The sequence below is a fragment of the Strix aluco genome, chromosome 6 (genome assembly GCF_031877795.1).
Source record: "Strix aluco isolate bStrAlu1 chromosome 6, bStrAlu1.hap1, whole genome shotgun sequence".
Taxonomy (NCBI): Eukaryota; Metazoa; Chordata; class Aves; order Strigiformes; family Strigidae; genus Strix; species Strix aluco.
In genome coordinates this window covers 42,724,235-42,736,125 of record NC_133936.1, presented here as the reverse complement: position 1 = coordinate 42,736,125, position 11,891 = coordinate 42,724,235, and the positions used below count along the sequence as shown (strand labels likewise).

At 41.4% G+C, this 11,891-nt stretch overlaps 1 protein-coding gene across 8 annotated transcripts in view; it reads right to left on the bottom strand.

Annotated features, from left to right (window-relative positions):
- USP40 (ubiquitin specific peptidase 40) overlaps positions 1–11,891 on the bottom strand; it is a 40,231-nt gene that overhangs the window by 2,553 nt on the left and 25,787 nt on the right. For 5 of the 8 annotated variants that reach the window (XM_074829839.1, XM_074829835.1, XM_074829838.1 and 2 more), the window contains 11 exons: positions 11,517–11,603; positions 10,692–10,728; positions 9,013–9,077; positions 8,347–8,421; positions 4,997–5,123; positions 3,794–3,888; positions 2,458–2,576; positions 2,000–2,065; positions 1,547–1,757; positions 1,312–1,407; positions 378–472 (listed from right to left, as the gene is read on the bottom strand). In XM_074829839.1, the coding sequence (XP_074685940.1) occupies positions 378–472; positions 1,312–1,407; positions 1,547–1,757; positions 2,000–2,065; positions 2,458–2,576; positions 3,794–3,888; positions 4,997–5,123; positions 8,347–8,421; positions 9,013–9,077; positions 10,692–10,728; positions 11,517–11,603 (1,073 nt within the window). Of the gene's footprint in view, positions 1–86; positions 473–1,311; positions 1,408–1,546; positions 1,758–1,999; positions 2,066–2,457; positions 2,577–3,656; positions 3,698–3,793; positions 3,889–4,996; positions 5,124–8,346; positions 8,422–9,012; positions 9,078–10,691; positions 10,729–11,516; positions 11,604–11,891 lie in introns of those variants that run through there. The other 3 variants (XR_012623874.1, XR_012623875.1, XR_012623876.1) reach the window with 3 other exon arrangements.

The window sequence follows — 11,891 nt, the reverse complement described above, 5'->3', positions numbered from 1 at the left end:
TAGTATTAGTGTCGAGCCTTAGCACCAAAAGCAGCATGAGCCTGGACTGGAACCCGATTTCCACCCAGTTGCAAGGTCACACTTACAACCTGTGCAGGGCCAGTGCAGCCAAGGAGCTCATTTTTCATCTCCAGAGGCAGGGACAAATGTTCAGTGTGTTGCAAGAGAAAAAAACAGAGGCTCAGTGTAGGAACATGGCACTTAAAGCCAGGAGTTTGAATTACCTGAGCACTTCCTTCAGGACCACTGGAACTGTGTGTTCTGAGAGCACCCAGCTAGCACAGTCCCAAAAAATTATCCAGGTATCAAGCTAGTCTGAAAAGCGGCAAAGAACAGTTTGCATATTTTAAAGAAAAATAAATGTAAACACTCAATACCTTTTCCTTTTTTCGAATGCAAGCTGCCTTTGTTTCTCTTTTCCAACATCATCTCTTACTGTGCTGAAGTCCTTAGTGTCATCAAGGAGAAGATTCTGTTGTGAAAAAGGATTTGGTAGATGAAAATTATAAACTCAAAATATTTCCCACGTTGCTCAGTTTACACACTTAATTTTCAGAGCATTTCCTCTAACTAATTTTATAGTAATTAAGTTAACTAAGTGGAAAAGATTCAAAAAAGTTTTTTTCAACTCCTCTCTCTAGTTTTTGCATTTAACAGTGAATTAGCCTTATTCAGAGATTTTTCTCCATAGTCTAATGCATCAGGATAGGACATGAGACTTTTTCCCTACTGCTTGTAAACCCAGGGAGTTATATTCTTTCAGAGGTCTCCTAAATAAGCCTTATTGCTAATTCAGAGCTCAACATGCTGCTGCGTAATTCTTTTTTAAAGAAATAAATAAATCTGTACTAATTCTTTGGAAAATGTGATGGGTTTAAATTTACAATATGATTTTTTTAAAGGGCACTGCTCTTGGATTTCACTCAGATTTGGAAAAAAAAACCCCAAACAAACAGTCAATAAAATGAGGGCAAGGAAGAAGATTTGGTTTATCCTGGATGGTGTTCAAGCGTAGAGCGGAAAAAGAGCTGCACAAGAGCATCTAAGTTATTGCCCTCTAGTCCCAGTACTGACACGCAAGGGAAAAAGCATGAAACTTCCACCAGGTTGGTTAAGAACAGGAGAAAATTAAGAAAAAGCACCGGTAGCAACAAATTTCTTATCCACACAACGTGTTGCCCAGATTCACATACCAGTACTTTCATAGAGATGTAGCAGGATGCAGGAAAATCAGGGAGAAATTAAGATAATGCAAAGAGGACAACGCCTGAACCTAATCCTCGTGCAACGACTAAAGCCAAGTTAATTTACCTTCACCCCAATGATATCTCCATCTTTCAGGTGATAAGGTGCTGACTGTAAACTCTCCTGTTTTTTCTTCCGTTTCCTCTTTGAAATTTGTTGGGTCTGAATAAAATCAAAGCAGAAGATTCATACATGGCAGATTTTGGAGATCTGCTTAAATACGTACGCTCAAGAACTGCAGCACAAACCAACACATACTTCTGTCAAAACAACAGTTGTCTTTTGTCATTCCAGATCTTACCCAGCTAGATATTGGCAGCCACTCAAATTTTTCAGCGAAGTATTTGGCTATTTCAATTTTATCTATAGGGAGAAAATAGTGAGAAGCCACTCGTTGCCTCAGTGCCCAGGCTGTGCATTCTTTGGAGATATCCCACACCAAATCCGTGGAGTCATAGTAGTCCCTCTCCCCTGGTATGCCCATCTGGACTCGAAGCAGCAGTTCATGGGGTCTGTCATCAGGAAGAGAAAAGACACTGTTCTCGTGAGTCATGCTTTCAGAAGCCAGAATTCCCAGTTTTCACTCTCTCCTGCCCTCCTTTATTTTTGTTTGTGGAAAACAAAAAATAAGCTCCAAAGTCTTCTCGCATACTGACATCTGCAACCCTGACAGATAGTACTGAAGTTAAAAGCTGCTCAATTAAGTCTCATCTCAAATGCATTGCTGTAAGAAATTAATATCTTGAGATCTTACCCCAAATTTTCTTCTTTTTGCAAAGGTTCTATGCAGATTTCCACTCTGGCACCCAGCTTATAGTCACTGAAAATGACACAAATATTATATACATTTCCAGTCATATATTCCATGTTCCTGAGTAGAAAAGTCACTCTTTTAGTCAAGTAGACCTGTGCTTATCTGGAAACCCAAAGCAAGAGGCTATCAGGACAGAAATGAAAAACCCAGAAAAGTACAAAAACGGCATTTAAAAACACCTAAAATAAAGCTTAGCAAAATAAGCACGGTATGATCTACTTATGCTCACACCTCACCCTTCCACAGCTCTCAAGTTAAAAAAACATGCTTGGCAAAAAAATGAAGTAACCAGAAATGAGCCTTCTGTTGACATTTGACTGAACTGATTATTTCTCCACCAATCCATCCCACAATCCAGTCTGTTGCAATGCTACTTGCATGTTCAATTGGAAACCTACTTGAGTTGCTGCTTGTTGTTTCGTAAAAGTTTGCCTGGGCGCTTACTGTCTACTGTCCATGCTCTGAGAAATGAGGGCAGTGGCACAATCTGCTCCTGGAAGCATGGTAAGGTCATAGCCTGAAAAAAAGAAACATTTCTTCAATAATTCTAGCAGCCAGACTCCTTGGAAAAAAATAAAACTAATTGATTAATTCTCAATGCAATACTGAAGCAATCAGAAATAGGGAAAGGTATTTAGATTTATTCCACACCAACTGTTGCTTGTGACTTACAGGTAATGGCTAGGATTGACACACTCGCTTTTCAACCTCAAAGCAAGTTAGACTTCACTCCCTCCCAACATTTCTCAACTTAACTTACATTTCAAAAGTACCAAATTTCTTTTTTTAACCAAAATTTGAACAACTGGGAAGGAACGAGGCTGACAATCATTGCCCCAGTCTCTAGCCAAGTGCTGAGCAAGCTCCTTTATGCCCTTTTATCAAGGCCACAATACCCTTTCCATGCTAAGACAATTCTCCTTGTTCACAAGATGCAAACGGTCAGTTTTGCATAGCAGTAGTTTGGCAGAGACTGAAACTGAAGTCATACCCAGAAGAGTTGGTATGGATCAGAATCAGATGAGACATCCCTCCCCATGCAGTTTAAGTAGAATAACCAACTGGCTAAACAATAAAGAGCCTTATGATAGGATTGTTTTATGCCTTTTTGTGGTTTTGGGGTTGGATTTTTTTGGTTGGGTTTTTATTTTTTTTTGCTGTTTGTTTGGTTTGGGTTTTTTAGTGTATTAAAACATACTTTTATGGTTAAAAAAAGCATAAAAAGGCACCTTAGTTTCTGATCAAAGAAACTAAGCTATACCTTCCTGATAGACAAACATGGCCTTCTGTGCATCAAAGGAATTCTTTATTCATTAGATTCAACATACAAAAAAAAAAAAAAAAAAACAACGTAGAAAACCGATACAGGAACAATGTGGAAATGGAAAGTGGCTTTTTAGGAAGTGCTTGTATGTGTGTGCTTCTCATGAAGAATTTTTACATTGTGAAATAAAGATAGGGCTGGCAAGCCAAAGTTCCAGATGAAGTGCAACAAGGCTTTTGCAGGTCAGGACACATGACAGGTAGAATGGCAACTGCAGGGGACATACTAAGGAAGTATCTGAGCTACATGCTCCAACTGCCTCTTGGTACTTACCACTGAACATGGCATATAAGCAAATGCCATATCAGAACATACTGGAGACAAGGGAAAAGGAAATAAAAAATAGGTATTAATAGAGATCAATTAATCACAGTGTTGCTGTACATTTCCAATACAGGAGAACTTCTAACCTGCATCTTCAGATCTTCCAAAGAAGCTTCTCCTGCTATTTCTATACTGCCAGCATAACAAAGATCCATGTCTCTGTGGATGTATTCTGGTGAATCTTTAGATGGGGGGGAAGAGGGGGGCAGAAGAAACAAACAACACAAGAGTCAACATGACTTTGTTTATCATCCTAAGAGATAACAGACACTTCAAGGTGAGATTTCACTTAGAGAAAGGACCTGACCTCATTTATTTTTTGGAGGGCAGTTCAAGAAATGTAACATACAGTCGATGAAATACATTCTGTTAGTTGCCAAACAGGAAGAATTACAACTGACTGTATACTGTAAATTTTAAAACTAAGACCAGTTACTCACATCTGTAACTAGTATTAATTATTAGTTATGACTCTGAAATGCAGAGTGTGTTGCAATGGAAGTTAAATCTGCTTTTACCTATGCTACTGTAATCATCGGGGGAGAAAGTAAAACTCAGAAAAAGTTTATTTGCATTTTTCTCCTTTTCTCTCAAACCTTCTAAAAGGAGAGAGGTCCTGCTCTGCAACATAACTCAATAGCAAAGGAAGAATATTATTCATTCTGTAGAAAGGCAAATCAGTTTGTTTCCCATTTTCCAATTCACAGTTGTCCCCACTTCATTTTCTTCTTCCTTCTCAATCCTCACTTGATTTTCCTACTCTAGCTGGTTTTTGATTTGGATTTGACCTTTAGAAGAACAAAGGGAGGTTTATTACATACTGTATGTAACATCTTTTAAGCTATGTAACACCTACTCATCACTTCTTTTATAGCTTCTCAAAAAGCAACGTAGCTTGAAGTAAATTAAATGTGATATTAGGAGTCTGGCATTTGAAGCCAATCACATCTACGCTCATTCTGTTGATACTTTACAATAATGCCACTGCCTTCAGGTATGGAGAAGCCATTTTACTTACTGACAAGTAAAGAGCCCCTGCTTCAAAATTTAGTGGAGGTCTTACCCTTTACCAAATATAGCTAAGGAACATCAGAACAGTACCATCCAGCATTCATGGTCTTGTAGAGAATTGCATCTGTCTCCTAAGTGCCTCCCTTCACCATAAACTTGCTGAAACTTGTACAGTCACTCATAGGTTTCAGAAGGATTTTAAGGCTTTGGATTAAAATTTTGGTTTTGACTCGAAGACCACGGTGCAATCAGGCCTTTCAAAAACTGATCAAGCTCACCTCCTGCAGGAGACACCTGCAAAGCCTCCATTTTGCAGGTCACCCCATTCACTTGCTCTTGTGCATTCTCTCCGTGTTTCTTATGACTTGAAGACTTGAACCACCAGATGGGTATTTTCAGGAAACCCTGAAAAGTGAACAGAAAGTACCAGGTACCTTAGGTGTTCCAATGCAATGAAAAATTTCACCTTCGCCTCAGAAAGAAGGACAAGACTTGTTCAAATCTGAGCTTTTGTAAAGGCAAAGGCATTCATCTAGGATCACACACCATCAACTCTCACTTCCTACTTTTACAGGGACAAGAGTGAAAAGAGTCCAGCCTCACACAGCTTAACCTCACCATTCTGGCTCTGCTGTCATGGCATCTAATGTTACAGATGCAATGGGGTGACACTGTTGTCTGAAGATTTGGACACAGATATGACCCTGCCAGAGGAAGCTGGGTTTATCTAAGCTCACCAACTTCAATGCTGTTCTGCTGCTTCAGAAACTCCTGATTTTCTTACCTGCTCTGCATGGCCAGAAAGGAACACTTAAGTTGATACCTCTCTCCTTTCTTGAGCAGGAGAGACTTGCTTTTCTTTCAGACGCAGCTCTGAACTGGGATATTAACACCCACTGCACTGCTGCCGTAAGGTCTTAATTCTTCTCAGAATAAAAATGTGGGATATTAAAAATATCCAGTTTTCATTTATGAAGCTTTCTTCACCACACACTTGCTAAGATCCACATTGTCTGCCCACTGGTTTTACAAAGTCTTTTAGTCTTCTGTGTCAGCTTACAATGCCCTATACTTCTGGAGACAGAGCACGGTACAGACCCATATTTTCCAATACAACCTGGATTTGCTCATTAAGACAGCAACTGTGCTTATTTCTTTCCCTTCTCTCCACAGCCATAGCTGGGTCACAGTCTGAGGAAAATGTGCCAGGGTATGATGACAGCCACTTATACGAGATTTTTTCTATGCAGGGCAAAAATCTGAGCTTTACATAATCTATACAGGGGGTAAAGATCAGATGTTTTATGAACAATATTCGTGAAGCACTCCAAAATTTGCTGGATAAACAGGAAATCTTGTAACACTGTGTCTCTGCAGAAAAGGTTTGGCATGAGAACCACAAAAGCACAATCTATTTGAAAACACAAGTTCAGAGGGAAGGGGCTGATGGAAATGGAGACAGGCATAGCACAGCTGTCAAACTAGATTAGGACTGTAGCTACTCCTATAATGTGTCTCCAGGAATAATCCATGTCGGTGGCCTCCCATAACTCCCCCTACAACCATACCTGGAAGATACCTCTGGGCAATGTGCAACAGTTCAGGTTTGTCCTAGGACCTGACTGATGTTATTTTTGAAGATGTTCACTCACAAAGAATCCCTCCACCACAGCCCCAAGGATGCCAGGCCCTTTCCTCCCCTCTCCCTCGGGCTTCAGTGCAGAAGAGATGGCACCTCTCCTGGGTGCAGGGCTGGGGAAGAAGGGCCCACACAAGACTTGGCAATTGGAAGTTCTTTTAGGGAGTGCTGGGAGACCTCGCACAGGGCGGCTGCGCCTCCCCTTCCCACCTGTGGGATGCCTGGATGCTCTGCCCCATCTCAACCTGACATGGGGGGCTGCACCACTTGCAGGGAGATGGGGGTAGGGGGGTGGGGTGTCACTGAGGACCCCCAACCTTTCTGGAACACTGTTGCCACGGTCTCACCCAGGCCATCCCAGGCAGGGGATGAGGAGGGAGCTGGAGCCCAGGGTAAACAAAGGGAGGTGGAGAGCAGTCCCTGGGCCCAAGGGGCAGCAGAATAGCACAGGGGAGTGAACCCCAGGAAATGGGCCCTTAGCCCCCACGACCCTCCTCCTTCTCCCACATCTTTCAGGCCACAGGCCCCCCAGCTCTCGAAGCAGCCATATTTAACCACATGCATCACTATCACAGTGGCCTCCTGATGTTATAAGCTACCTCACTGCTTTCTGTTCCAGCCAGCACTCCACCATCAGCCCAGCCACCACACCCAGCCATCCTGTGGGCTCACCCATTCCACCTCCCGGCAATCAGCAATTATTTTGTTGATTGCCATGGGTAGTGTGAGCCCTGGTCTCCCATTCCACTCCTCTCTCCCCTCCTGAAGGGGTGCCATCTCCTCTGCCCTGAGCCCCAAGAAAAGGGGACCAGGCAACCTGGCTTCTGCCCAGCTGCTGTGCCAAGGTGACAGGAGTTGTCCCTCAGGGAGCCACTGAGGTCCCTGGGGCCTGGAGGTGGGGTTTCTTCACTCTGAGGACAAGGGTGGTTGAACATGAAGCCAGACCCTCTGTGGCAGTGCACAAAGAACAGCAACAGGTCAAGCAGAGAAGTGAGAGACAGCTGTTCCCCTGGGGAAGCAGAAGACCACAGGTCTGCTGGAAGAAGTGCTATCCTTCAGCATTAAGGTCCCTTCCAGCTGCTTCATTGGGAGCTCAAGATTGTTTATTGCCTAATTTTTAAAATCCCAACAAAACAAGAAAAAGAACAGTAAAGATGCTTTCCTCCTCTCTTATTTGGTACTCGGGCAACTGCACCTGGACTCCTCTGTCCCCTCCTGGTCTCCCCAGTCCAGGAAAGAAGACACTGATGGGTGGGGTGTGGGCCCAGCCCAGGGCCGTGGAGATGGTGAGGGCAGGCTGAGGGAACTGCATCTGGTCACCAGGTGAGAGACCCTGGGGCAGGTTGCCCAGAAAAGTTGTGGATGCCCCATCACTGCAAGAGGTCAAGGTCAGGTTAGACGGGGCTTTGAGCAACCCAGTCAAGTGAAAAATCAGAACGAGGTGATCTTTAAAGGTCCCTTTCAACCCAAACCATCTTAAGATATTGCTTGAAGTTTTGTTAGCAAAGAATGCTTCCATTTGTATAACCATCACTGGCAACAGGGTCTCCCAGTAGGGCCTTCCATGTTCAAAGGCCATCCTCAGTGCAAATCTGGACTGAAGGCAAACACTTAAGTTCCTCTATTTTTATCATTCTGTGCAGAAGTAGTAGCATATGAGTTGTGCCTTTGCAAGAACCTTGTATGCCAGAAATACTGATTTCCTCCAGATCTGTTAGCCTTAACACACTTCTAGGCAAAGAAGCTGCAATGGGCAAACTTTTTACTAGAGAAGTTGAAAGAAGAATAAATATAGATGGACTAAGAATATGATAAATGTTGATTTAAATCAAAAAAGCTGTAAAACTACAAAAGGCATTATCCATTATGGGTGACCAGAATTTTTCAACTGAAATATTTTTAGAGCAAGAGAAAAAAAAGAAACGACTATCATATTCAAGTCTCCAGACACTGTCAACTGACCAAAGAACACAATCTCTCTTGCTTTACCTTTGGTGGAAGCTTTCCTTCAGCTATAACCAAAGTATCTCCTCTGCAAACATTAAGTTCCTTCAGAGTGGCATTCTGTGGGAAGAGAAAGCACAGCACGCTTGTAAGTTCACATGTTCTTGAGCTTTGTTTCCTAAAGTATATGTTGGTGTTTTTTTAAGCCATGCTTGTCAAAGGTCCGAGGTGTTTTGCTTTCCCACCAAAGAGCACAGAAATACCCATTTAACACCCACTGCTTGGAGACAGCTTTGCAGCAGCACACAAGTATTGCACCTACAGGAGCCTGCTCTGCAGGAGCCCTTCCAGAGCACCCTGGCAAGCCGTGGATTATGTCTGCACCTCTGCAGCTGACCAACTGACCCCTCATGCTTCTTTGAAGATGTATCTTTAAGGTATTGTAAGCCTAGACTTTAGGAAAAACTATGTGGATATAGCTTAATCCTAGTCTCTGAAAATAAGCGGCAGGTGCACAGAATTGACATTTAACCACAGGTACCCCAGCACTGTCTTCGTAAGGCCCTGTGAAAATAAAACAGTGTGTGTACTAACGTAGCACACACAAAACCACCGTGGATTTGCTGTAATGCAGCTCTCTTCAGCCAAAGTCTCTACGGAAAAATGGAGTAAACTACCGCATGATTCAAGTCAAAAATAGGATCCTCTTACTTCCTGACTTAATGCTTCCCCTGCTTCATAGCACCAGTCAATCCTTCTCAAATGCCAGTTGTCACCTACCGAAAAACAGAAACATACATATGGAAAACTAAGTAACAGCAATGCTGTTTCAGAAAAACATACCAAAACTCTTAAGTGTTAGTGTTTGTTTGTTTGGTTTTTAAACACAACTCTGACAAATCGAATGAAATACCGCCTTCATGTCCTTCCCCAGACCCTAGAAACACTTTGCTGTTTAGACCCTAGAAACACTTTTGCTGGTCTTCTCTTATTTGCATAAATGTCTCCTTCTCACCTACCTGATTCATTTCCCTGGTTTAAGAGGAAAGCAAAGGAATTCCCATGACAATTTACCATTTGAATCAATGACAGGCTCATTAAAATGAAAACTATAGTATAAGGAAAAATCCAACTGCCCCTCTCCAGCTGTCTACAAGACTTCACATTGGAGGAAAAAAAAAAGATTATGTAGTCCAGAAACTGCAATACTTTAGATTTAGCACGTATATATAAAGTGCATCAGGTACAGAAGTAACAAATACAATTGAACTTTTTAATTTGACCAAAACAACTGATGAGAATACACTTTACTCTTTGCAAGGCACAAAATTTGGTTTTTGTAACTAAAAAGACCCAAGCCCAGAAGGAATCTCATCATTAAATTCTGTGGGGAAAAAAAACCCACCTTGCAGTCTTTTTAAAGAATAGGAACATCAAAATCCACTGAAGTCTGACATTTCTTTGAATGAGAGCAGTCAGACCATGAATCTCTACACAAGGCCAAATTTAGTTGTTCAAAAATGGCAATATAGAATAAAGCAATAAAAACAGAACCATTGTTTCTTGACAATAAACCTACACTCTAGGGAAATGAAAAAGGTTAAGTTTATTTCAAGACATTATTAACTACTTCAACTCACACATACATGAACATATGGGCACAAACATTTAATTTTCATTTGGGCTACTCAATGTATTTTCTGACAGTAATGTCTTTCAGGTGAACTTTTTGTGTTTTTTGGAGCATGGCTGAACTTGCAGCCATCACTCCACTGTAACACAAATTCTGTATTCAATGAACATTTAGAATGAAAGCTAGAAACAACGCCACTCCAAGTCTCTTCTCCTCGTTCCTATCAGCATCAACGGAAAGAGATGTTCAGCCAGGAAATTCATGTGTCATGCTGGTGCTGTCTATATCTTCTCCTTAATCCTCATGTAAAAGCTTAGTAACCAGTAACTGCTACCACTCAGATTCCCACATAATGGCCAAACCGTGATCTCATTTTGAATAACTTGTTTTTGCAAACTGACCAAAAATTATTTTTTACAGTTAATCTCATGCAGTGGTTGCCACTACTTGTGAAAGCAGCCAAACCTACAGACAAGCAAACAGTCTACGAGACAAGCAAACAGTCTATGAACTGTGGATTTTGCTATATTATGATTAAATAGAAAGCTTGAAAACTGATTTTCAAGAGCAACTGCACAGCCTGCATTTATCAGAACAAGACTGCACATTTATAACTCTTTCGCCTCCCCACATTACAATGACACATAGATCATTGTGACAAACATATAACTTGTAAGTTTTTGGGTAGCAAGAACTGTCTTAGAAATCTGGAAATCCATTTTAAAAAATCATTAAATAACAATACAATACAACTAACCTGATAATCCAGATTTTTCCAGCATTAAATTTAGACACTGAAAAAAAGAAATATGGTTAGACTTGTCTCAATGCATAGGTTGGGAAATAAAAAGTTTTCAGCAAATCTACACTAGAAGTTTCTAACATGAAAACTGAGTGACTGATTCCTGGTCAATTCCTAAAGACAATACAATTATACAGACATGATGTATTTGAGCTATATATTAAACCCTTCAAGTATGAGATTGTTTTCAGGGAAGAAATTTACTACATCAGGTGAGTTAGCTTTTACAAACTGTGACAAAAAACAAAATCTGTGCTGTCAGTTTGTTGCCTTACTTGAAAAAGTTTTGTCCCAGAGTTTGAAGATGCACCTTTTAGAAATCAAACCTGCAAACTCAATACTTTCCAGCCACTACTTGTCAACATTGGCAATCTGTGCCAGAAGCCCAGCTTGGCAGTCCCACCAACTGCTCTGCTCTGTGTACAGCTCTTCCTGACTCCTCTTGCTCCAACTCTGTGCATTCAGAGTTTGAAGAACTACAAGAGAACTGTGGCAGGCTCTGCCACAATTGTGTATGATGCTGAGGACTGCTGTGTATAAAAGGAATGGCTAGCCATGCACAAAGCAGTTGGGCTATGTTCATTCTCAGGAAAAAGCAAGGATGTCTCTTTACTACTTGGTGAAAGATCAAGGCATTCTTCCCTGCTGGCCTTTGGGAGCTGAAACTCTTCCCTGGCCTCAGTGACTCTTGAAGTGATGCACAGGCATAAGGCAAAGTTCTCCAGGAGCAGCAGACCTGACCCAGGCATGACAAAAGCTTTTAAAAGCACCTAGACTTACCTCTTTGACTGAGGCAGTCTCTTCCACAACTATCTCCATCTCAGGGCTTCCATTCTGGTCACTCCCAACAATAAAATATAAGAAGAGCTAAAAAAGCAAGTATAAGCTATCAGAATGCATATTTAAGTATGGAAATACTGTGAAATAACACCCCCTAATGCAGATATATACCAACTATTGCAAGCTTGCCATCAGTCGAACAGCACTGAAACTACTTTAGACTAAAGCAAACAATCTAAGCAAGGCAAATAGAGGAGCACACGCAATTGAGTTATGGCCATCAGTACAGCTTCACTAACCATCTGTACGTGTCTGCTGCTAATGAGAGATATAACCTGCTAGCACTCTGATCTTTAAAAATATACAACTATTTCT